Source organism: Apteryx mantelli, chromosome 20 (assembly GCF_036417845.1).
Source record: "Apteryx mantelli isolate bAptMan1 chromosome 20, bAptMan1.hap1, whole genome shotgun sequence".
Taxonomy (NCBI): Eukaryota; Metazoa; Chordata; class Aves; order Apterygiformes; family Apterygidae; genus Apteryx; species Apteryx mantelli.
In genome coordinates, this window is record NC_089997.1 from 8,467,000 (window position 1) to 8,493,771 (window position 26,772).

The 26,772-nt window shown below is 46.2% G+C and overlaps 1 protein-coding gene across 1 annotated transcript in view; it reads right to left on the reverse strand.

Moving 5' to 3' along the window:
* LOC136993779 (olfactory receptor 6C4-like) overlaps positions 1-16,076 on the reverse strand; it is a 28,229-nt gene extending 12,153 nt beyond the window's left edge. Inside the window, exons 1-3 of the mRNA XM_067308726.1 lie at positions 16,029-16,076; positions 14,895-15,020; positions 7,763-8,611 (exon numbers count right to left, since the gene is read on the reverse strand). Coding sequence (XP_067164827.1) covers positions 7,763-8,611; positions 14,895-15,020; positions 16,029-16,076 — 1,023 coding nt within the window. The remainder of the gene's footprint in view (positions 1-7,762; positions 8,612-14,894; positions 15,021-16,028) is intronic.
* Between the last annotated feature and the right edge of the window lie 10,696 nt (positions 16,077-26,772).

The following is a 26,772-nucleotide window of genomic DNA, read 5'->3' on the forward strand; positions in this document are numbered from 1 at the left end:
GGGAGGGCTGATTGAGTACTTTCAACTATAAATATTTGCATTCTTCCTTGTATGCTGTTGAGTAAAAAATGCTCTCCTGCCAGCTGTTTTTCCCAGGGGAAGGGGTGCATTCTTCAACAAATGGCACTTTTCCAGAGGTTTCCTGCTTCCGTGCCATTCTGAGCATTCTGCACTCTCTCTTCTGATTCTGCAGGAAGAAAAGACAGTATTTAGGAGGCACAACTTATCCCACTTCATCTGGGCAGCTGAAATCACTCTAGAAGTATCTGGTCCCTTTGTGGACCATCATCTTTCTTCCAGATGAAGACATGGTCCCCTTGGCCAGTGGGAAAAATTATGAAGAGGGTGATTTATCAGAGGTGCTCTGCACAAATCAATCAGAAAGCAATAGATTTCCTTAAGGAAGGCTCTCTCCATGGACCCCAGAGGAAGTGCAGAAGAACAGCTTAGACTTTGCAACTTTCTCCAAGGTGTATAAAATTGCCTGAGACTGATTGCATCTCCTTCATTTTTTAGCTATTTGCAGTTATCACTTCTGTTTCTCATTCCCCATTACAGCTGCCATTCCAGCTCTAGAAATGGGACTTAACACGCATTCACCCAGGACAAATTATATCCCATTTCCCTTCACACAGTGCTTGGATATAGCAAAGAAATATATAAGAACTTAATTTGCAAAAGCAAAAGCTTGTGCCAAATAGTTCCTTTCTTGCTCAGAAATGCCCCAGCTCCCATCTCATTCTGGGCATCACCTTATTCCAGTTCCATGTCTGGTTAACACACTGCAAATTGCCCACACAAAAGCGACAGTTTAGTACTCTTCCTCGGTGCATCATGGGGAGTTTGATCGCATTGCAGTTCCATGTGCTTATTGAAGATTCATGCTGCTCTCTGTTCCTAGGGGACACTTGAAGAACAATAATGCAACTCCAAAAACGGCTGATAGGTCCTGCCTCGGCCTCCTGCCTGCTACACAGTGTAAGCCTTGGCAGGTAACTCAGTGTTTTCTCTTGCGTCAGTTGTGTGACATTCAGAAAATGCCTGAAATGGCTGCATTCCAAAAGACTGGAAGTATCAAGTATCTGGGTGTGGGATATTAAGGTCCTGATACCCCCAGAAATAAGGAAATATGAATACAGAGATATGAAGGTGGATATGTTCCACCTAATTTCAATTGTCAGAGCATCTAGTTCAAGTTTGGGTCTAAATCTTAGGTCTGAGCTTAATCTAACCTAAGGTCTGAGCTGAGATGTAAACTCTAAGTCAGGCAGCTAATCCCCCTGCACTAGCTCCCTGGCTGTACATAAGCTTTGAAGATTTTTGTCTATTTTAAGCTTTGTTTTCTTAATCATACCATCATAGACCTGGACTATGGCTGGAAAGTCAATTGTTGAAACTTTGCTGCAGGGGGCTAGTATCCTCTATCCTTTTTCCTCTATCCTTCTTTTTCCCTCACTCCGTCCCCCAAAACTGGACATGCAGACTTGAGTGGCTTCCATGCGACTGTTAAATTTCTGGAACAGCCATGCCACTTTACCAGCAGCTGTTTCTTTCTTCCTTTACAGCAGTGATCTTCTCAATTTTGTAGATTCTGCTCTCTTCGGGGTTCATTTTTTGAAGTTCTTCAGGGTAAAATGTCCCCTTGATTGCTTCATGACTGTAGTCTATTAAACAGTACACGGGTATCTGACCCCTTCTCACAGCTCCTACCATACAGCTCACAAGCTACATTTCCTTACTCCACCCCATCCCTGCCCTTCCCTGCTAGCTGGGGAGGGGTTTCTGTGGGAGGAAGTCCCTGTGTCTATGGCAGAATCTGAAACCCTCCCAGCAAAGCATTTTCACCAGCTCCCAAATCTTTTTTTTTTTTTGGGGGGGGGGTGGGGGAGGGCAGGGAGAGGAGGGAAGTGTTGAACAGAAAAGGTGTTCTCTGTCCTTGAAAAATGCAGAGCCCAGGAATAGGCTCTGCCTTGACTAAATTGAGATGTTTAAGTGCAGATAGCCATAGCTTGATGTCCTCTTGCCATCAATGAAGAGAATAAGTTGATTTTCCAGTGGGATGCAGTTCATCCTAAGGAAGATGCCCAGGAGGAGATTCAGTTCAGAGTTAGACACCTAACTGCGGGTGTTCATGCAGAGGTACCTCCCCATGAGCTGGGTAGTTAATCTCACATGGAAATGTACTCAGTGCAGAGGTCTGGGGAGTAATTGCACAGACCAGCCTTCAGTTGCTTAAGCAGCTGTCTAGTGCCATTTTACATTTCCTAGGATATCCAACCTGTTATCTAGCTATGCAGCAGATGGGTGCAAGTTTCCTGCATACCCTGGTTTTATTTATCAGCCACGTGCAGATAACTTTACACACCACAGAGCATCCCAAGTGCCCACTTTAAGAGCTGGGAGAAGAAGGAGCTAAAGACTAAAACTTTTGGTGGTGAGTGAAAGTTTAGGGATAAGGGGGACAGGAGTTACGTAGTGTGGCTTGTGATTTATGATTAAGAGGCACCACTCAAACAGTGGGATCTGGGGGATGGGGAGCAGTTTTAGGAAAGATAGCATGTGGTTCCTTGTGAAGGCACTGGATACCAACAAATGGGGTCAGTTTTCAGGAAGCCTGCAGGCTAGGACTGGGGACTATCAGGAAAATTGAGGTTGCAAAGATTATAATTCAGGACTAAGAGGCACTGCTCGAGGATGGAGGATGATGTGGGCAGAATTACGCAGGGCTGGGGCTGCAGGGATGTGTAGACTGCATTGAAGCAAAGCATTAAAACTCTGTGAGTGCATGCGTGTCAAAAATGGAAGAGCCACCCCACATCAAAGGTGCTACTTGAGGGAAGAACCTCTGTCCCTTTGCTTTGTCTTCCTGCAAGTGGTGCCTCTGATGGTCTGGTCTAATCAGTGCCCGGGTGGCTACTAGGAGAAATTAAGAGTTTTGTTAAGCACAAAGGTTTTAATGAGCACATGATGTAATCTGGTTTCATTTGTTTCTCATGTTTAAGCCTAACAAAGTTACACTAACGTGTTTCAAATGAACTTCATGAATGTCCATTTCCAGTGGCGATCTAGTGCTATCCAATGTATTGTACATGGGACAGTGAGACATCTGTTATGAAATTTGGCCTTCTAGAGTACACTAATGTCCCAGAATTTCAGACTTTCCTCTTCCTGCTGTTTCTAGTTATCTGTATTATGACTCTCCTTGGGAATGATGGTGATTGCTGAGCAGCATTCCTGTTGCTTTCGACTCTGCCAGAGATAGGATGTGTTAGTCTCCTATTCACTATTTTGGGAACCCCTTCTACCACAGAAAGACAGAAGGCTTTCTCAGCCATCTCCTTCCACCTCACTGAGTAAAAACTTTCTACAGCACTCTAATCATTGTGTATCCCTTACCAAAACCCAACATCCTGACAAACCCAAGCAAAGGGTTTTCTGTCTTTTACACAGCCCTCACTCTTCTAATCAAGATGCTCAGGTTACCATTGGTAATCCCATCCCCAACCAGTTCTTTTTTGTCTTTCCTATCATGATAGAAAATATGCATTTAAACATGCATGCACACATCTGTCTGAATGTGTGTCTTCAGCCCAAGAAAGCTGGTTAAGTGATCTGCACGAAGTAGATGTATTCAGGAGATAGATAGACTCCAAAACTGAGCAGATTGTTGTCAGCTGATCTGAGAAACAGCAAACTGAGTTTTAATATTTTCCTGTTCTAATGTAAGTTTGGAACAAATCTTGTGCTTAGGATAGCTGGGAAGCAGGTACATGAATTATATTCACAACTACAGCAAAAGCAAATCAGTGTCAGATGCATAAAAATTTACAGGAGTAAAGAAGTAGCTATCATGGCATGAAGAGATAGTTTTGAAAATTTGATTGGATCTTCCTCTCTCAACACTCGTCTCTTCATGACCATTCCCTTTCCATCCCTTAGTTCCTTTTCCAGAAAACACCTCACTCTTAAAAATGTGTAGTGCTTGAAATATGCAGCCAGGTCCATGCCTTCCCAGGAGCAGAAAGGGAAGAGGGGATCCATGCTATTAAAAATTACTTATCAGTGGATTGTTCTTTTGTGCTTATCACACAACAGACTGGGTGCTGGAATCATACTGAGACAGGGGAAACTCTCTTCCCAAGCTTATTGGGTGCATTATCAAAAGATCACATGGAGTCCCTCTGTGAAAACGGTAGTTTATTAGAAGTCTGACCTTTGCACATGTAGAGTTGAGCTGTCTTAGTCTGTGTTAATCATCTGGCCTCCCTTTATATGGGGTAACAGGAATAGGCAGCTGTAGAACATTATTTATCTGTCTTGAGGTGATTTATAATTTAGGATGAAACTAAAAAGGAATAGTATCATCTTTCCAGTAGAAAGAAGCAAAAATTTTTGAAAGTTTTGTGCAGAAAGAAGGCCTACTCTGCTGGATAGCAGCATGGACATAGTCCTTTGGAAAGAAGGCAAATGATTCCTGGCCCACGTTCTCTCATGCAGATCTTAGAAACTTACTCTGTGCACTTACTTTCTCCTTTCACATTCATGGAGCATGTTACTGACTCCTTTACAGGAGTAGGCAACACAAGAGCTTCAGGGCCACCCTCTTTCTGCCTGGTGTGAATGCAACTTCTGTTGTCAGTACTTTCAGAAAGCCTTTTAGATCTAAGAAAGGGCTTGCAGTGAACCAGAATATTTCTGTGTTCATTTAGCAGAGTCATCAAAGTGAACTTATTTATTTATTTATTTATTTACTTATTTGATTTTCAATTTACCCACTAATAAAAAAAACCCATTATTCACCCAACTCAGGTGTCAGGGAGGTGGATAGCTATTTAAAGGACCTTTATCCACAGAAGAAAGTCTGTTATTTACTGTGCACATCCATTACAGGAAGCAGACCTTGGTCCTTAGGCCATGCTGCTCATACTGCTTAACTTCAGGGCCTCCTGGGTGTCTGCTGGTCCCATGTAGTGCCCCTGCAGCCCAGAGAGAGAGTCATGTAGTTTTGTGTATGTTTCTACCATTCAAGGTATATGAAATCAAGTGAGGGCTGTTGATCGCCATTGACAAAATGTGTGCTTTGTTTTGTTTTGTAGTGTGGCAGTGAGGACATGTGCTGCATGCCTTACAGCATGAAATACAGTTTGATGTCTGCATAGAGTAGAGGAAGCAACACCCAGCACAGTCTTGTTTGTACCCCTTGCAAGTTGCAGCTCTTGGACTGACCTGTTCCTTCAATTGAAGAAGCAAATTCCTGAATGAACTATCCCTACAACTGCACCTGGACTTCTTCCTGGTGTAAATAAGGTGAACAGTCTGGAGACCATTCCATTCAGAGTAAAGCAAGCACCTAAGATATCGGCGTAGAGGCACCAGTGGAGAGTCAGTGAGTTTCTGTTATTTCTGTGCTGTAAGCAGAGGTGTGGCTCTGACATAGATAGTCAAACCTAAGATATCTGCCCAGAAATATCAGAGCTGTTAGTGCCACAGTGACTTTGAGGATGATTTTTCAGAGTAAGATATCTAAGATAGCTAAGTTAAAGCACTGCTTGTGATTCCAAAGTCTGTTCACTGTAGCTGCATTGGTGGGATTCTTTGCCGACTTAAATGGGATAGGAGACATCCAATTAACTTCAAAATTTCAATGTTAGGCATATAAGATTAAATTCAATTTAAGACTCAACTCATTTCAGACTAAACCAAATCTTGGTTTTCTGTACTATTGGGAGGGATTGGTTTAAATAATGAAAGAAGTCTCTCAGATAAAATATCAATCTCAGTCTTTTTATTTAAAATGAATAAACAAATCCTGATTTCGATTCTCTTTCCAAAGCAAGATATTTTTCTTGCAAATCATGAGTGAAAATTAATCCACGGAAATTGCCAAATGGCAACACCTTGACAAGGATTGGAGAAGAGGGTTTTTTGTTGTTGGGGTTTTTTGGGGGGTGGTTGGAAAGACCTTAGGGTCTAGATCTAATGCTTGGGGCTGCAGAGGATGGACCTCTCTGAGCTAGAGTCCCTCACCTGTACAAATTATGACACACTGCCCAGCATGTGGTTCAGTGCTGTCACACTATGAAGGTTTGATAGCAATGACTGAGACAGTAACGTAATAAAAAATATGTTTATTTCCTCATGCAAGTTCTTGGATTAGTAGCATCCATTAAAATAATGCGATTACTAATTTAGAAAGGATAACACAAAACCATCAGTTACTAATTTAGAAAGGATAACCCAAAACCCTCGGTTACTGCGCTGTTAATTGGAAGCACTGCTTATCCCTACTTGAAAGCTTTCTTGTTCATTCTCTTAGTGAGAGGGCTCTCAACCTCGAGGAGTTTCCTTAACCCAGCGTCCCAGGAAAAGGGGAGGGGGGGAATACTCACGGTCCAGCCAGAGAGGATGATCAGGTCACGTTCCCGTCCCTGCTCAACTCTCCTAGCTCCCAAGTCTCCTTTTATACAGCTGGGGCTCTGGGCAAGCAATGCTTTTGCTGACCTCTGCGAGTTTCACAATCACAGGACTGTTTGTTTGTCTGCCTGGGAGGACCCTGCTAGCGAGGCAAGACCACAACACCTCCGTATTGTTTCTTCCCTCCCTGGGGGTCCATGCAGATTCCAGGTGTCAGACTTCTTCAGTCTTGTTAATTCTTCTATTCCTCAGCCTTGCGCATATCAATCCTTGTGCATATCGGTTGGTAGACTTCTTTAGTCCTGTTAAGTCCTCTGTTCAACAGCTTTGCGCATATCAGTTCTTGCGCATATCAGCTGGCAAACTTCTTCAGTCCTGTTAACTCTTCACTCGCCCGTCAAGTGCACCTGACATTTCCTATTAAACAGTTGAGCTTCCAATTCTATGCTCAGTATAGGTCCTTTGAAGTACTGTAGACATCTAATGTAAGAGGAGGTGATATCATTTGCTAGACTACTGATTCTTCCCCACTGACTATCCAAGGAGGTTGGGTATGAACTCAGCTTAGGACATTTAAGTTACAAATGTCTATATGTGGACAAACTAATTTCACCACGTGAAGCTGTTCTATTAGCTGAAGTATTGGCCCTGACAGTATTGTGTCATAAGGACTGGACATTTCATTAAGCTTGATCTGCGGACAATTGCATTGTTACTCAAGAAATAAATTAGTGGCCAATATTCTGGATTTTGTTACACCTTAAAAGAGAGCTGATGTTAGATGGGTCATCTAGACTTTATTTGGGCTATGTTCTTGTCCTAACCAGGAGGCTAATGCGGAGAAGTAAGTGTTGCTTGGTAGAGAAATAAAGCCATTGTTGTTCTCTTTTTTGTGTTTTACCTGTTTTCTGTCTCTTTCTGGAAGCAAAGAGCTTCAACAAAGATCTGCCACCAAAATAAGCAGGGAAACAGATTTTGGAACAAGGAGAAGCTGCATCCGAACTGGAGGAAAGTAAACCTTCTTGAAAATTTGGTGTGCCCAGAAAGGACTCCCTCAGCTTGTTGCTTTCTGTCTGTTTCCACACTTAGAAAACACCATCACCAGGGTATTCACTAGGGGTTGTAAAGTGTTTTCAGACCATTTGAAAAGCCTCCCTATCTAAGGATTAGGTCTTATTATGATGATATGTTACAGGAGAGAAACTGCTGTGATATCCCTTCCATGAAACTTCACACTGCTAAGAAAGAAAGGTGCAATTTCAGCAAATGAACCATAATCATTTGTTGCACTGCCCTCCACTTCCAGAATCACTCCTCAGAAGGAAAAACGTATCCTGGAGATTATCACGCTTCTCTTCAACCCCACCTGGAGAGCCTCTTTCATCTGCTGGTTCCTCAGGCTGAAAATAAAGGGGCTCATCAGAGGACCTACCATTGTGATAAGCAGGGCCACCATTTTGTTGTAGGAAATGTGGTGACTTGAAGGCTGCACATACAGGAAGATGCAGCTACCATACACCATGATGACAAAGGTGAAATGAGAGGAGCATGTAGAGAATGCCTTGTTCCGCGACGAACCTGAGGGCAACCTTAGTATGGTGTTAATGATGTATAGGTAGGACATTGCTGTCATGACCAGTGAGCCAAGGAGGATGATGGAAAATGTCACAAAACTTACCAGCTCAACAGTCTGTGTTTCTGCACAGGACAACTTGATCAAAAGCACGCTGTCACAGAAGAAGTGGTCAATACGATTGTCATTGCAGAAGGGCAGCCTGGCAACTAGGACAGTGGGGGCAATGGTGGCCAGGAAGCCTGCAGTCCATGACCCCAACAGGAGCTGAAGGCAAAGCCGACTGTTCATTAGCATGGGGTACTGAAGAGGGTAGCATATGGCCACATAACGGTCATAGGACATGACAGCCAGAAGGACAAACTCAGTGTCACCAAAGAGGGAGAAGAAGTAGCACTGAGTTAAACAAGCTGAGTAGGAGATGGCTTTGCTTCCCCTCAACAAGCTTCCTACTGTTTTTGGTATGATGGATGTAGTGAAGAAGATCTCTGAAGAGGAGAGGTTACAGAGGAAAAAGTACATGGGTCTGTAGAGGTTTCGGTCAGAAAGAACGAGGGCAATGATCAGCAGGTTTCCAACTAAGATCACCAGGTAGGAAGCCAGGAAAGCGATTGCTATTAGGTACTCCTGATGGTGGAGGGAGGGGAAGCCCAAGAGAAGGAACTCTGTGACAGTCGTATGGTTCAACATATCTGCAACTGAGCTGCAGTGAGTAAGAGAAGATGGTGAGTGGAGGAAATGATTCCTCAGAAGGTTAGAGGAAGAGGAGACGTAGAAAAATGTAAAAGTACAGTAAAAGAGGGACATGGGGTTACTCACAAAATGTCTGTAAGGAAAACAGAGAGGAGAGGTGTGGAGAAACAACATAGAGCAAGGAAACACCATTTTAAACAGTAACAACAAACTTAGTTTCTAGGTTACAGTAGGAATCCACTATTAACAACATGTAAGTTTTTGCATTTGAGCTCCTTACCCAAGTGTCCCTTTATATGGGATGGATGGAGAAAATGGAGAAAACATAGGCATTTCTCAATCATTCTTTCTCTAGCCTATCTTAAACGTATATTTTAGGATGAGATAAAATCCATCCTGGAGAAAGATAAAACACCTCTTCAAAGTGATGTTAATCTTTTGATTAGGTAAGGAATGGAAAGAAGGCAGGAAGAGGATGGTGACAAAGGAGGAGGTCAATGGGAAATAAAGATGAACAGGAGAGACAAAGCCAAAAAGAGGTAAGACAAACATTCTATGATTAAAACTGTTGTCTTTCCATACAACCTTGAACTTTTCCATACAGAGCAGAAATCTGTATAAACAGATTTTTCTTCAGTTGCAGCAATCTTTCTTGCTGAGAAACAGATTTGATAAAACATTCTGGCCATCAGCAGGAAAAATAAAAAAGAATAAAAGTAATACAAAGGAGAGAGGAAAAAAAGAAAATCCAGGGAGATAAAAAGATAAGTAGGGAAATTCATCAGCTGGGGATTAAAAAAAAAAAAAAGCCCTACCCTGTAAAACAAATAAACAGATAAACTGACAGAAACTTGAAAGACTTTTTTTTTTTTTTTTCTGTGAGCACTGGAAAAATGAAGCTTGTTTTGATATAGAGTTGGTCCTAAATTCATTATCTGAGGTCTTGAAGACATTGAATTCTCTATGCAGTCCTCTCAGGACAGTCTACCCCTGTGTAGACCATCTCCTTTCCATCCTGCTGCTTTTGCTCACAAAACTTCTATAAGCCTAAATGAGAGAACAATACTACTCTGTGCAGCTTAGCTGGACCTGGCCAAGAAGTTAAAGCAAAGGAAGGGGTAGAAACCCAGGCACATAGACATAGACTGATCAGCAAGGTCTCATTTCCTGAGAAAAACTCACAGGCAAAGGAGGAGAATCACAGGCAGGCAGGCAGGCAGGCAGGAAGGCAGTCTAGGCACTCAACAACAACGACAATAACAATCAGTGAAAAATAAGGTGAAATCCAGCAAAGTAGTTACTTACCTTAATCTATGTGCAGGAGACACTATCAAGGGGAAACAGAAGGCCAGCAGAATTTCTGCAAGCCATTATCTCCTACCATCTCCTCCCATAACCTTTAGAGGCAATCTAGCATATCTCATTTCAAGGCTATTGTAGAGCCTCTTGAGCCACCTGCTAATGGCATTTGTTCTGATGCACTGTGCTACCAGACAGAAGTTCTCTCTGTTTTTTTTTTTTCCTTTCTAGTTAAACCATCCAAAGTCCTTTGACATTCCCTGAAGAATCATGGTCCTCTGTGCTTTCCTGAGGTGTGCCTCAGCAGAGTAAGTCTGAGAGGGTGATAGGACATTAATTAAAATGATGGCTGGTATCCAGGTGACCTAACCTCTGCAGAAATGTAGATCCATTTTGTGAAGCAGTCTAAGAGAGAGAAAGGCAAAATCTTAAAAGGTGCTACCAAGAAATGTAATCTGTGAAAGCAGTTTCTGTGGAGCTAGTCATACTCCCTGCCTTGTCTTTCTAATGTTGGACATCTAAAGGATAGATTTTAAATATTAAAGTAGTCACCTTATGTTCATCAGTGGAGTTTAGGGCATGATTTAATTTTTCACAAAATGGATTTCTAAAGTAGATGAGAGGAATAGATTCCTCTCCTTTAATTGCAGAGGGAGGCTTAAGTGACAGACTGACACCTAGGCATCTTCACTGCAGACCTCTGGGAGTTCTTCAGGGGTCAGACATTGGTGTCTAAGGGCCATCTAACTATCTTCTACCACTCCAAAAGGAAGTTTGAACCTGAGGGTTCAGTGTTATAACTGCCACCATAATGCAGACCTCTCTTACCATCTTAATGCATCTAAAACAGGACTAGGCACCTCTGTTTTGACATCTGAATTGTTCCCCTAAAGTTCAGTGAGAGGAATCTCATCCGTGATGACACTGAACAAGGCTTTCCCTTTCCCTGAGTACAGGCAGGCTCTTAGTCCACCTCCTTTGTACTTGGTGTGGACAGCCCCAGCAGAGCACAAGCCTCTACGCATAAACTTGTTACTGAACTCTAGTGTTCACAGGGAACTATTTGACCCTGTTCTTGTCTAAGCTGGGCTCTAGATCACTTCTCATTTCAACTCCTTTCTTCGTTTTCCAGTACATCCAGGGGGTGTAGAGTAGAGGCTGACGTAGCCCCGTGTTTCCTCACCAGTCTTTCAGGAAACACGTACCCATGTTTTTGCATTTCCAGCTGATGTATCACCTCATGTAGAGCTGATGCACGGAGACATTTGGCCAGTCTCACCACATCTTGGGATCCATTTTGATCACAGCGCTTTGCTTGCAAAGGATTTGCGTGAAGGAATTCTGAAGAATGCTGAGAGTGTGATATGAGTAATTGTCCATATGAAATATATCCATCCATCTCTAGAGAATGTGATCATGTACATCAGTCAGGGTGGCATTTTATCCACAGTCAGCATCCTTCTGTAACTGTAAGGTTGAACAGAGAACAGTTTTTCCTGGTGGGGGTCTCTGCTGTGCCAGTCTCCGACCACACCTGGAGTGCTGCTCTGGATGTGACCCTGGCTGTGAGAGCACTGGGCACCACCACAGCCATCATGTGGGGTCAGGCCTGGTGCTGCTGGGTGGTGGGGAAGCACCAGCCACCACGGCTCACAGCTCTGGGTGCACAGGAGTGTGCACAAGCAGTGATGGGGCCCCTCTTCCCCCATGGGGCCAGACCGGGCGGACAAGGGGCCCAAGGGGCTCTGGGGAATCTGATGGGGAGACAGAAAGAGTGGGGGAGGGTTGAGAAGGCTGTGGCTAGGCAGAACTGAGCGAGGAGCAGGAGGAGGACACATGACACCCAAAGAAGTGACCAAGAGATGGAGTTCGTTACTGAACTAGTCAGCTAGGGTTTTCTTCATTTTTTTCACTGTCCGTAGAGCAAGTGTGAAGCTTTCATCATTGAGGCAACTGCTGTACTTGTGCTTCAAATGTTTCCTGTAAACACACCTGTTAGCTTTGAGCATGAACTGGCTTTCAACCAGAATCTGGAAGCTTGACTTCCTGCTGCTCTGTTTCTGGAGGCTGGCTCTAAGGTCTTCCAGGACACATGTCTCTCCAGCAGGGGCTGGGGCTTGACCCAGAGAAAGTCATGGCACCTCCCTGGTCCTCCTTGTGAGAAGGAGGCTACAGAGACACTGGCCTTCCGAGAGGACTTTGGTGCCCAACCAGAAGACCATTTCCTTGAGGAGGGTAACCCTGTCAGGAGCTTATGGAGCTGTGTCCCAGGCCCTTGGGTTCAGAAGTGCACCCTCAGCAAGTTTGCTGATGATACAACACTGGGAGGAGTGGCTGATACACCAGATGGTTGTGCTGACATTCAGAGTGATCTTGACAGGCTGGAGAAAAGGGCAGAGAGGAACATCATGAAGTTCAGCAAAGGGAAATGCAAAGTCCTGCACCTGGGGAAGAATGACCCCATGCACCAGTACAGGCTAGTGCCGACTGCCTGGAGAACAGCTTTGCAGAGAAGGATGTGGGGGTTCCAGTGGACACCAAGTTGACCATGAGCCAGCAATGTGCCCTTGCAGCAAAAGTCAGCAGTATCCTGGGCTGCATTAGGAAGAGCATTGCCAGCAGGTTGAGGGAGGTGATCCTTCCCCTCAGAACTGGTGAGGCCACATCTGGACTGGTGCATCCAGTTCTGGGCTCCCCAGTACAGGAGAGACATGGACATATTGGAGCAAGTCCAGCAAAGAGCCACAAAGATGACTAAGAGACTGGAGCATCTCCTGTATGAGGAGAGTCTGTGAGACCTGGGATTGTTTAGCCTGGTGAAGAAAAGGCTCAGGGGGAATCTTATCAATGTTTATGAATATCTGACTGGAGGGACTAAAGAAGATGGAGCCAGAATCTTCTCAGTGGTGCCTAGTGGCAGGGACTTGACACATTGGTGAAAAAGCCCCAACACAGTATCACAGATATTCAACTGCTGCTGAGAGAGACAACACCAAAGTGCTGTGTGCCCACTTGGGGAGGGAAGGTGGGTTTTCAGTTTAGAGCTGCTGCTGGACCCTGCCAGGAACTGGGGGAACAAACAGGAGGAGTAAGAAGTCTGTGTGCAGTTACAGGGCTGCGATCTCATTGGGATCACAGAGATGTGGTGGAACAACTCACACAACTGGAATGCTGTGAGGGATGGATAGAGGCTTTTAGGAAGGACGGACTGGGACGGCGAGGAGGGGGAGTTGTCCTTTATGTGAGAGAGCAGTGGGAATCCATGGAGTTCTGCCTGGGGATGGACAATGGACGATGAGCTGGTGGAGAGCTGATGGGTCAGGATTAATGAGCAGATCACAGATGATGTTTTTGTGGGTGTCTGTTCTAGACTGCCTGATCAGGAAGGGGTAGATGAGGCCTTCTTCAGACAACCAGAAGAAACCTCACATTCACAGGCCCTGGTCCTCAGGAGGGCTTGACCTACCCTCATATCTGCAAGAGGAACAATGCAGGAGGGCAATACCTCCACCTCTCCCCTGTCCTTTGTCACCAGAGCCCCTGCCCCAGTTAGCAGCAGGGCCACATTTTCCCTAGCCTTCCTTTTGCTGCTGATGGACCTCTAGAAGCCTTTCTTGTTGCCCTTCATGTCACTCACCAGTTTCAACTCCAGGTGGGCTTTGGCTTTCCTAACCCCGTCCCTGCACGCTCAGACAGTGTCTCTGTTCCTCCTGGGTCACCTGTGCCTGCTTCCACCTATTGTGTGCTTCCTTTTTATGTCTGAGTTTTGTCAGGAGCTCCTGACTCATACATGCAGGCCTCCTGACACTTCTTGATTTTCAGCTTGTCGGGATAAATCGTTCTTGAGCTTTGGAGAGATGATCCTTGAAAATCAACCAGCTCTCCTGGACCCGTCTTCCCTCCAGGGCTGTATTCCTTGGGATTTGTCTAGAGCAGATCCCTGAAGAGGCTTTGGGGCAGGCACTTCATGCCAGGCCACCTTATCCGGGGTGTTGCCTGCTCAGCTGTGCCGCATCCCCCCACCACTCCCACTGTGCAATGTTGTCCAGAGGAACTCTGCTCTCCAAGATGCCCCTTTTGCACACCTGAGCTAGCCCACCATTCCATGCACCTGAGGCTGTCTGAAGTTTATGGGGGTGCTTTGTCTCGCCCAAGAGCCATACGCTTCCCTTGCATCTGCTTGTCTTTGTATGAAGTGTTGGAAGTTGACCTGAACCATTTCTGGCCTGGGAATCTACATGGCCATGTGATTTTCTCCCATTATGCCTTTGTGCTGTTCCCCTTCCTCTGGGTTTTTCATTTAAGTTCAGGATAACTGCACGCAGAGGGAGTTGCCAACATTGCAACTTTCTTGATGGAGTCAGGTAAAACCCACCCACTGTCCCCAACACACTTTGCACCAAAGGCATCCAGGCTGGATGGCAACATCTGTGAGAGCAAGGGTGGTCAGATTGACCTTCCGCCGTGCCTCCTGGACCTCACGCTCCTCAACCTATAGGTGAGCAGATTGACCAGGGAAGTCCCAACCATGCACAAGATGGAGACTATTGTTTTAAGAATGTGTGTTGGTCTTTGTCAGTGTGTAGGGACTTTCCAGGAGCCACAGAAAACTGTTGCCACCAAGAAGTGAGAGGAGCAGGTGGGAAGCAATTTGTATCCCAAGGGTGAAAGGAATCCTCAGGATGCTGGGGATGACACGTGCCCAGCTGGTTGGGGTTAAGGGAAATGGAAGGAGGGTTGCAATGGAGGAGGGGAACAAGTTCACAAAAATGGTTAGGAGTCAGTGCATGATAGTGGCAGGCATGTAATTGCAAAAGATATGGTTAATTACACTGAAGCCTCAAAAAAATTCTGTAACCTCTAAAAAAAAGTGATGTTGTATCTGTCTATCTATATGCAAATTATGTTACATTACCTGAAAGTTTTCCTTGCTTCTTGCACGCTCATCTGTATGGGACTGAGTCACCACAGGAGGAAAAGTCTGGCAGTCCTCAGGCAGCGCTCCACTCTCAGGGCCTGTTTCACATTCCCACCCTTGAGCCTGCAGAAGGAGGATTCAAGGAGGGCCCATGACAGTGGTCACTCTCGCTGAACTGCCAAGCTCAGAGGTTGTGATCAGCCTCATGGAGTCCAGCTGGAGGCCAGTCACCAGCAATGTACACCAGGGGTTGGTACTGGGCCCAGTACAAGTTTAGTATGAGCCAGGAATGTGCCCTTGCAGCAAAGAAGACAACCACATCTTGGACTTCATTAGGAAGAGCATTGCCAGCAGGTCAGAGGAGGTGATCCTTCCCCTCTCCTCAGCACTGGTGATACCACATCTGGAGTACTGTGTCCAGTCCTGGGCTCCCCAGTATAAGACGGACATGCACATGCTGGAGCAAGTCCAGGTAAGGGCCACAAAGATCCTTAAGAGCCTGGAGCATCTGTCATATGAGGAGAGGCTGAGAGCTGGGACTCTAGCCTGGAGAAGAGAAGGCTCCAGGGGGTTCTTACCAAAGTGTATAAATACCTAATGGGTGGCAGTAAAGAAGATGGAGCCAGACTCTTCTCAGGGGTATCCAGGGACAGAACAAGAGGCAATAGGCACAGAATGAAATACAAGAAAATCCATTTAAACTTAAGAAATTTTTTTTTTATGGTATGGGTGGTCAAACAATGGAACAGGCTGCCCAGAGAAGTTGTGGAATCTCCATGTCTGGAGATATTCAAAACCCAACTGGAAATGGTCACTCTAGTGACCACTCTAGTTGACCCTGCTTTGAGCAGGGCAGTTGGACTAGACAATCTCCAGAGGTCTCCTTCCACCTCAACCATTCTACAATTCCACAAATCCCCTCCAGGCACTTTTAGGCACAGCTGTGTGGAAGTAAATTAGTTAACACCTCATAGGCCTTTGCAGGCCTATCTAGCAAAAAATATCTGCAACAGCCTTGCCAAAGTCAGCGTGAGCCAACTATCAAAGGAATGTATCTTTTGTAAAAGAATGTACTATTTGTACCCTTAGAGCTTCCTTTTCTGAAGTAATTCACGCCCTGTTGCCACTTACCACATCCTGCTCATCCATATGGCTGTAGTTCTGTGAAGGACAAGTCATATAACCCAAAGGTATATAAACTCTGTAACTGATTCGCTTGGGAAGAGTTCATATCAGCAGAGTCCGGCACTCTGCTGCTCTCTGTTCTCTCCTACCGCTATAGTAATAAAACTTCTGCTCTGACCTGAATCTAAATTGTATTCTGGCTATTCTGTGACAATAGATATTTTACAATATATGTGGGATATTTTATATCTTTGGTTAAACATCAGCTCATGAGACAGGAAAGCCCATATCAAATAAGGAATATTGAAATTCCTATCACTACTCTTTGCATTTCCCAGCACCTGTTAATTATATTTAATATTAGCAAATACACCTTTCATGTGTTTTCCTTCTTGGATAGGCTATATTTCAACTGGACAAGATGGTACTTCTGAGTGCTTTGTTTCTATGTTCTCCAATTCTTAGTTCTATAAAGGAGCTGCCATTAAACAAAAAGGTATGTTTGTTTTTGCTTCACACACTGTCATTCTAAAAGTAGGACAGACTTACATTAACTGTGGTTCAGTATACCACAGTAATCACAGACCTGACTTTTCCATTTTTCATTTATTTTCACCAAAAGGGGTGTACTCAATATTATAAAGTGCATTTATGAATACTTTGGAAAAGACCTTGTTCCTCCTCTCTGTTTCCTTTCTGAAGTATAGTTTAAAAATTATAAGTGGTGAATGAATAGTTTGTTTCTTTGCAGCTTTTGGAATAGATCTGAAGCACAGAGTCACAGAGGTAGATTAATACATATAACATGAAGAGCTGAAAGTCACTGAACAAAATAACTCTTGTTCACCACACTTCAGTTAACTACAACTCACTTTTCACTTCCCAGTAAGAGCAGAGGAGGTTGTTCCAGTGCTTCTTGGCCAAGGTAAGTCTATTACAGACAGGGTAAGACTATTGACAGGCGTGTAGAGATGCAATGGCAGTTTCTAAGCTAGAGTTGAAAAATTAGAGTTCAGACAATAACAGTGTCCCACTGGCAAACTAATATGATGTCATCATAATCTTTGTGTGCTTCAGTTGCTTCTGGGTCCTTCTGTGTGAGGAGAATATAGAAAATATAGTAAACAGCACACTAACTACCTCCAGAGTGAAACACTGGGGGCCATTTGGGGAGTGCAGTGTTTCATTTCTGTTATCAGAACAAGTCAAAAAAGCCAGACTGAAACTGAACACATTGCAGTTGTCTGATAAAAATAATTTATATTCTATTCTATTTCTCTTCTAGAATAATTTCCATTTCTATTCTATTTCTATTCTAGAAGAAAACTTATTTTTATGAAAGCAAATACTTCTTCTCAGTTTTCGTCTTTATCATTTTTATCCAATGCTTTTCTATTCATGTATTGCAAGATTCTTCTTCATTATAGTGAAAGAGATTATGACTCCGTACATGTAAAGGTTTTCTTTGTACTTTCATGAACCTACTGTCATCATCCTGTATCTCTAGCACTCCCTTCTAGATCCTTCCAACTCACTTTTTCCTCCTACATCCTGTTATTTTCAGGGACCCCTTGAAAGGTGTGCTCAGCACAGCACCACATTTGAAATGACGACTGCAAGGCAGTGATTTTTAGGACAGAGGCCCTCATGTTGTGTTTTGCACGAATGTAAAAAGCCCTAAGTGCTGTGATTCAATGAATCTTTCCCTGGGAAGCTCTATAAAGACAGAATAGGCAGAAGAAGAAGAAAGGACAAAGAAGCAGAAGAAGATATGGGAAATATGGCAATATAGATATAGTAATTCCTCAGAACTTCTCCATTCAGAGTGTTGGTAGGAAATGTGTTCTGATGACAAACTGTATATATAGACCTGTATCTATCTCTCTATCTATATATAGTCACATAAGGAGAGTAATTGCTGTAGTGCATCACATAGTGCTGCCAATAAAAAAGAAAGAATTCATTCATTCAAATTGAATGCTGGTCACCCTGCTTTCCTCTGTCAGTTGAGAGAGCTTGACACCTCAGGATGCAACTTGCTCTGTGCAGTTAGGAGTTGCATGTACAGCCCTGGGGATGGAGTGTTTGCAGGGGCACTGGACTTTGTGCGAGACACAGAATAACTTTGTAATGGTGCAGTCTTCATTATAACAGAAATATTTAGAAAATGTCAATAAAAATAGAAAAAAAAGAAACTGAGAACATGATCTAATACAAAGAAAATGTTGTTAAGCTTTTCAGCTTTTACAGTGCTTTGTGTTTGTTTTACCCTTCTTGGTTTTGATTTGTTCTAATACACTGGCCTTTTGGGGGAAACTTTTGTGATTTGTATGATTTCTTCTTCTTCCTTTTTTTTTTTTTTTGAACAGGAAAGTGATTTCCAGAACTGGGGTGGGATGCAGTCACAGGGCCATGAACATCTGGTGAGGAGTCAGGTGAATGGCAGAGCATGTGGTAGCAGCCCCGCAGTATGCTCTCTGCACACTGATGGAAACCCATCAAGGCTGGACATGCATATTCCATTCTGTCAACAATGTCTAGCTGCTCTGCAGCCAGTACCTACCCAAGGTTAGCACAGCTGAGATAAGGAAATAGTTCTAGTAAATATAAGGGGCCTATAGGATACAACAAAGAGAGTCTTGCCTTGGTGTCTGACCCATGCGTCCAGCAGTTGCCCATCAGCGATCCCTCCATGCAGTCCCTGGGGGTCGCTACACAGTTTGGAGTGTAAGTAAGTCCTTTATGAAATCAATCCTGTTTAACCCCTCATGAACCTTGAGTGTCTCTAAATGCCAGTATCTGACCCTCCCTTTCCCACCTTGTGGTCAGGTCCTTGATGCCACATACCCTGGTAAAGGGAAGCAGATGCACATGAGACAGTTATTGGTGTGTACATTGTACACATTGAAGCATTTTCCTCAGCGCATCCTTGAACTCCTTGTTCCTCATGCTGTAGATGAGGGGGTTCAGTGTTGGAGGCACCACCACGTACAGAACTGCCACCCCCAGATCCAGAGCTGGGGAGGAGATGGAGGGGGGCTTCAGGTGGGCAAACATGAGAGTGTTGACAAAGAGGGAGACGACAGCCAGGTGAGGGAGGCACGTGGAAAAGGCTTTGTGCCTGCCCTGCTCAGAGGGGATCCTCAGCACGGCAGTGAAGATTTGCACATAGGACAGCACAATGAAAATAAAACACCCAAAGATTAAAAAAAAACTAACCACAAGAGCCCCAGCTTCCCTGAGGTAGGAGTCTGAGCAGGAGAGCTTGAGGATCTGGGCAATTTCACAGAAAAACTGCTCCAGAACATTGCCTTGGCAGAGTGGTATTGAAAATGTGTTTCCAGTGTGCAGGACAGCATGGAGAAAACCACTGGCCCAGGCAGATGCTGCCATTTTGACACAAGCTCTGCTACCCATGAGAGTCCCATAGTGCAGGGGTCTGCAGATGGCAACAAAGCGGTCATAGGCCATGACAGTGAGAAGAGAATATTCTGCTGTGAACAAGAAGACAAGCAGAAAGACCTGGGCAGCACATCCTGAGTAGGAAATGGTCCTGGTGTTCCAGAGGGAATTGGCCATGGATTTGGGGACAGTGGTGGAGATGTTGCCAAGGTCGAGGAGGGAGAGGTTGAGGAAGAAGAAGTACATGGGTGTGTGGAGGTGGAGGTCACAGGCTATGGCTGTGATGATGAGGCCGTTGCCCACAAGGGCAGCCAGGTAGATGCCCAGGAACAGCAAGAAGTGCAAGAGTTGCATCTCCCGTGTGTCCGTGAATGCCAGGAGGAGGAACTCAGTGGGGGAGCTGCTGTTGGACATTTCACTCACTGCAGTCACAGGGGACTGTCAAAGGAGGGAAAGACATTGACAAGTTAGAACAGACTTCTCTAAGCAAAACTTTTTCATAACCTCCTCCAAACACACACACATTACCTCTCCCAATCTTGGCAGGACCATCACTGAGCTCTGTGGCTGGAGCTCTGGTTTGTGCTGGCTGAGTTTGCCATGAGGAGCAGGGACCTGTGCCCATGGGCTCCAGAGGAATCAGCCCTGACCTACAGCAGTGGGTGCATGGGAACAGGGGTGACTAAACTTCTATATTCACAGTTTTAGTCAGATTTAGTCTGCTCATAAGGTAGAAGGGCTTTTCAGCATCTTCCTTCCGAGTTCTAAATAATATGGCTTCATGAATAATTTTAAGGCTTGTTTTGTTTTCTTTTAGATGCCCCTGTCACACCTGAGGAGGATTCTTGGAGGTAGAAATCCTCAGCATTGCTACTGCACTCAGAGTGACCAGCTGTGATTCCTGAGAGGCAAAAGGATTCACTCTCGCTTTAGCACAGAGTGAGGAGAGCTGGTTGGTCCGTCTTGTTCCCAGCTGCCCTGTGCTCGCACCTCTGAGGTGGAGGACGATCACACTTTACCCTTGAAAAGAAATGACACTGCTGAGAGCAGAGGAAGCCAATTTCAAAGTGCAGATGAACACATACAGCACTCTTTCTGGGAGTATCTGAGGGAGGTCTCAGCCCTCCCCTTCTAGCCAGTAACACATCGGGATCATTCCAGTTGCCCACATCCAGCTGCCTGGCAGTATTTGTGTGGCTTTAGTATCTAGGTGGCTTTTCCATGGATCACCTAGATAACACGCAGATGCAATGGGAAAGCTTTGACCTCCTTGAGAGCAGCTTGCAGCCCAGTCAGGCACCCCAAGAAAATAGCCGGATGTCCTAACGATGGGGTGCCTTGAAGAGAGAGTTGGCTCATTCCCAGCCCCCACATTGCATTACCCAGAGCCCCACAGGTTAGAGGGGGACTTGGGCACCTCAACGTTGAGGACACATCTGCATGGCAGGACCTGCAGGGTTGGTGCCTGAACTGCATCAGAAATTCCCCTGCCCAGAGAGTCCAAAGGGAAGGACAAGGGCAGCATGGACAGGCGGGAAACACGGAGCATTACCACGATATTTCTGCCAAGGGAGGACAGGACAGGGAGAGACAGAGATGCTCTCAGGAGTTTCTCCTCTCCTGGATGTCTGGCTGCTGAGGAAATGACTCATGCCCTGGACCCCACAGCCTTGAGGGCAGAGGGCTGTGCTGGCTGCGAGAGGAGAGGAGACATTGAAGTCTGTAGTTTCCTCTCACACTTTGACCAGTGCTTTGACTCTGCTGCCTGGAGCCGTCCCTGTGGGGAACTGTTTCTCTGTCCCCATGTCTCTCCGCTGTCAGTGCTCACAGACCCCATCCCACCCACTGGGTGCTCAGCTCTGCCTTGCAGAAACTTCCTGGGTACAGGGCCCTGCCCATACCACCTCCGTGTTTGCTGGTACTATGGAGCAGGTGAGACAAACCTTCATGAGCCTGGAAAGGTGATGCTGGTTCTGTCTGCAGACTGAGGGGTGGGTGAAGGGATGAAGAGGAACTTCTCCTCTCTCTGTGTCACTGTTTCAGTCTCAGTCCGCTGTCTAAACCTGACAGACAAAATACCATTTCACCCCACGTAAAGAGAATCAAACTGAAAGCAGAGATTCGTGACAGCTCCTTCCCTTTCAGGTATCCCTTGCCTTGACCTTCCTTTTGGAAAGCCCCCTCCAGAAATGTCCTGGGTATAAGCTGGAGCTGTGAGCAGCCCTGACCCATGCAGCATCCTCTCAATGGGAGAATGAAGCTGCCATGATGGGGGTCACTCCTCCCACCCAGAGCTTCACCCCGCAGCGCAGTGGGGAGTTCCCTGGGCAGGCTGAGTGCTGACCCTCGCAGGAGGCAGAGTCACTGCCCCAGGCACACAGCACCCTGGGGCACAGGGACACTGCTCTGAATTACAGCCCTGGGCAGACCTGGGTGCACTCCCTGGATTCACACCCCTGCAACCACCCCTGGGAGAAAACAGCAGGATGTCCTGTCCGCCTGATGGTGTGGCAGGGAATCCCTGCTCTGAAGTACCTCCTCCTCCTCCTCCACACTAGAGGAGCCAGGAGAGTGATCCTTAAAAAAACAGTCATGGGGTGGGTTGGGTTGAGAAGACCTTTCCAGGAGCCTCAGTAGCGTTGCCCTGCAGCCAGACACTTACCATGTAAAGGGCTGTGAAGATTTCCCCAACAATGAGCTCTCCTTCGTCCTCCCACTCCACACTGCCTTTCGCCTCCCTCTGTCTTCTCTCATCTTATGTCAGCAACAGCAGGCAGTGCCTGGAGCCCTGCTGCTCTTTGCAGAGGAGCTGCTCCTGGACACAGCTGTCTCTTGGCAGTGCTGCCTGGTTGCCATGAGCTCCCTCTGTCCCAGGAGCCTGGCCCCACTCAGGAGCAGAGGCCCAGCTGAAGGCATAAAATTCTCCGTCCCTTGTGCTCCCTCCTCCTGGGAAAAGTTTACTGAACTAGACTAAAATAATCACCGATGGCCCTGCTCTAAACAGTGGAGAGAGACTGATTCCAACACTGCAATTTGTCTCATCAGAGGATGGTTATATACAGGAGGTGGAATTGTCCCACTCCGGAAGCCCCTATTCCCTTCTCTTAACTAGGCAGGACGTTTCGACAGGGACAAGAAGGGAGTGCATTTACCCATGGTTCAGCTGTTGATTCAGATGAGTTAATCCAGGCATCTTATGCCAGGTTAGAAACCCCTGGGGCGGAGTGCGATTCAGATCCCTCCTGTGAACTCTACAGACTCACAGGAGGTGGGATTGCCCTTGCCAAAGCTGAAGGGTGCACAACAGAGACGTCTGCATGAGAACTTGCTGTCTAAGCTCCCACTGTAACCAATGCAGATGGGGGGTGGGAGTCAGCTGCTCACACACAACACCTGGTGACATCTGAAGAGACAGAGGTGGTCAAAGGCATATGCCAGTGTCTGCTTGCTCTGATGGAGCAACTAGGAGACCCACATCCTTCTAGAGCATCAGATGGGATCCAGGTGGGGAATTTCCTTGGTCATCTTAAATGACACTAGAGGCCTACTACTGCTCCTAGAGCTCCACTCACTAGGAAGCTGCGACAAAAGCAGATCCGTATAGTACAAACAGCTAATGTAAATCAATGCAGACACTTGATTCAGTGACATAAAAATAGACCTGCAGGGTCATGTCAGATGCCTGGGGGGGTCCAGAAAAACCACATGACTCTAGCAGATACAGCATGGAACCTGTAAGAAAACCATGTCCTTTTGGAGTGGTTGCTGAGCAAATATCCCAGGGCCTCTCAGGTTTCCTACCTGTGCCAAAACGACTGTATCCCACCACTGCCCTTAGGCAAAGTCCATCCCATCTACAGCCACATGTGCTGCATAAATGGGAGGCACATCACACCAAGGACTCCCCTCTAGTCTCTGCACTCTCAAACCCTTCTAGCTCTCCACCTGAACCTCTTCTCACCCCCAAATGATATGAACAGGGACTGTGCTAATGATGTCCTCATGGTGGCTGGATCACAGGACATCCAGGCCCAGGGACTTTCCCAGTGGCACCTTGTCCTTCTTGGAGATCAGTTCACTTCTGTCACAAGCCCCATGGTGCTACAAAGTCAGCTTGGGCAGAAAACCCATCCTGTCATTTCTGCACAGCCCAGCTCTGTTTTCCTCTGGCCCCAGGCACTGCAGGATTTGCAACTCTCGTTTCACCATTACATTGCCACCTGCTATCTGTGACAACATGTCTCTGCTGTGAAGTGGGGCCATTGCACACACAGTATCCTTGGCTCTTGGTTACATGATACACGAAGACCAACCTATACACTGTGCCACAGCTGAGGCTCTGCAGCACAAATACACACAAATGCATGCAGCCTGGGGCACAGACAGGAGCAGATAGAGATGCACAAGCTGTCACAGAACTGCCACATGGTTGGGGTAACTGAGATGTGGTAGGACTGCTCACATGCCTGGAGGGCTGCAAGAGCACAGTACAAGCTCTTCAGGAGAGACCATCAGAGAAGATGATGAGGGGGGATGCCCTTTGTGTGGCAGCTCAGATGTATGGAGCTCTTCCCTGGAATGGAAAAGGGGCTGGGTGAGAGCTTGTGGGTGAGCATGAGAGTAAGGGCGACACTGTGACTGGAGTTACAGACCACCTGATCAGGGCGGGGAGATGGACACAGTCTCCTTTAAGCAACCTGAGGAAGTCTGTGCATCACAGGCTCAGGGAGACCTTAATCTCCCTGACATTCACTGGAAGGGCAAACAGCAGCAGTCCAAGAGGTTTCTGGAAGGTGTCAGGGACAACTTCTTAGCACAGCTGCATGATGGGCCACTAAGGGTGATGCTTTCCTGGACCTGGAAATTACAAACAAGGAGGAACTGATCAGAAGTGGGATGGTCAGCGTCCACCTTGCCTACAGTGACCATGAAATAGTGAAGTCCCAGATCTTGAAGGGAGTGTGGAAGGACAGCAGCAGAGTACAGCAGCAGAGTACAGCACAAGAACGGTTCATATAAATGCTCAGTAAAACTGGTAAAACAGGGAACTCATGCCTGAGCTCCAGGGCAATAAGGCAGCGTATGGGAGTGGGAAGGAAGGACAGGCTGCAAAGGAGGAATTTAGAAATATTGTCTGGCAATGTTGACACGGTGTTATGGAAGACAAAGCTCCCCTGGGATTGACACTTGCAGGGGATGTCAAGGGCATGAGAATGAGCTGCTACTGCTTCAGTAAGAAGAAAAAGGAGAAGGTGGGCTCACTGCTGAATGGGGCAGGGACTCTTGTAACAGCAGATGCAGATAGGTCTGAGGAACTCCACACCTTGTTAGCTTCAGTTTTCACCAACAAGGTCTCCCAGGCTGTTGTGCCTGGAGTCAGGACTCCTGAGGAGAAAAACAACCAGCAAAGGATGAGGGTTGGGTGAGGGATTACTTGTGAGAACTTGACCCATACAAGTCTATGGCACTGGATGGGCTGCATCTGAGGACACTGAGAGAGCTGGCCACTGTCATAGCAAGGCCACTCGCTATCATCTTTGAAAGGTTTTGGAGGCTGGGCAAGGTCCCAATGACTGGAAAAAGGCAAATGTTACATCCATCTTCAAAAAAGGCCAACAGGACAACTTGGGAGCTGCAGGCAGTTCAGCCTCACTTTGGTGAGGAGTGTGTCATAGAGCAAATTCTCTTGGATCGCATTTCTGGCCACATGAAGGAGAAGAAGGTGACAGAGAACAGTCAGCATGGATTTACCCAGGGTAAATTGTGCCTCACAAATATGATTGCCTTCTATGATTAAATAACTTTATTTGTGGATGGAGAAGAGTAAATGTCTTTTACCTAGACTTTAGCATGTTGTTTGACACTGTCTTCAACAGCATTCTTGTATGCAAGTTAGAATGTTGAAGTCTAGAGGGTAGACAACCAGATGGGTAGAAAGCTGCTTGGATGATGAGGCTCAGAGGGCAGTGGTGAATGGGTAGTACTCTTTCTGGAGGTCAGGGAGCAGTGGAGCACCACTGATCTCTCCAGCAACCTGTCCTGTTCATCATCTTGCTTAGTGACATGGAGGAGGCAACACTCATCATGCTTGTAGATGACGCCAGATGGGAGGGGAGGGTCCAGTGATATGCTTGAGGGCTGCCATTCAGAGGGACGGAGACAGGCAGGAGGAATGGGCTGTCAGAAACATCGCAAAGTTCAACAGGGACAAATGCCAGGTCTTGCATGTGGGATAGGCCAACACTCCGTAGTGTCACAGGCTGGGGCCTGTGTGCCTGGGGAGCAGCACTGCAGCAAAAGTCCTGAGGGCCCTGGCGGTCAGAAGGCAAAATATGAGCCAGGAAAGTTCCCTGGCAGCAAAGAAGACCTTAAGCATCCAGGGCTGTAGGACCAGGAGCACAGCCAGGAACTCGAGGGAAATGATGATCCCCCTCTAGTCAGTATTCATTAGACTGTGTAGAAAATACTGTATCCAGTTTTGGGTCCCCAGAAGAAGAAAGAGGTTGGTAACTGGTAGTGGGTTTGGTGGAGGGCCCTCAAGATACTCAGGGTGCTGGGGCACATGCTCTTTGAGGACATGGGACTTTTTTAACCTGGAGAAGAGATGGCTTTGGAGGGATCTCACAGCAGCCTTCCAATAGCTATGAGGAGGTCATCAGGAAGATGGAGGCAGGCTCTTCATCCTGATGCATGGTGGGAGGACAAGAGACAATGGGCACAAGCTGAAAGAAGAGACATTGATGCAGGAGATGAGGGAAAGCTTTTCCACTAAAGGATGGCCAAGCACTGGAACTGGTTGCCCAGAGAGCCTGTGCGGTCTCCTCCCTTGGAGGTTTCCAAGACCAGACTGGATCAAGTCCAGAGCAACATGGTCTGACCACAGAGCTGACCCTGCTATGAGCAAAGAGATTGGGCTAGGAATCTCCTGAGGTCTCTTCCATCCTGAAGGAGTACATGATTCTTCCCCCTCTGGGTCTTCACTTATGGATGTCGGGGAAGCAAGCAGGTTCCCTTTGACAGTGGAAGTAGGTCTGCTTTCTTTTCCTCCTACATTCAGAATGGTTCAGATGCAGAGCTTCTTGGCAGGAATCCCCAACACAGCCCTGATCAACCCTTTGCTTCACTTTTAATTTCCCCTTTTTTTTTTTCCCCTCCTTTAAGTTTGTCTCTTTTACCATCCTGATCCCCTCCCATACAGTCAGCCCACCCCTGCTTACTCTTTCCCCATTGGCACTGTTTTGTTTTGTTTTGTTTTGGACACAGAGGTGCTTCAGTCCAGAAGGCCCTTGAGAAACTTGGGCGATTTGGGCAACAGACACCTCATGAAGCTTTGCAAGAGAAGTGTCAA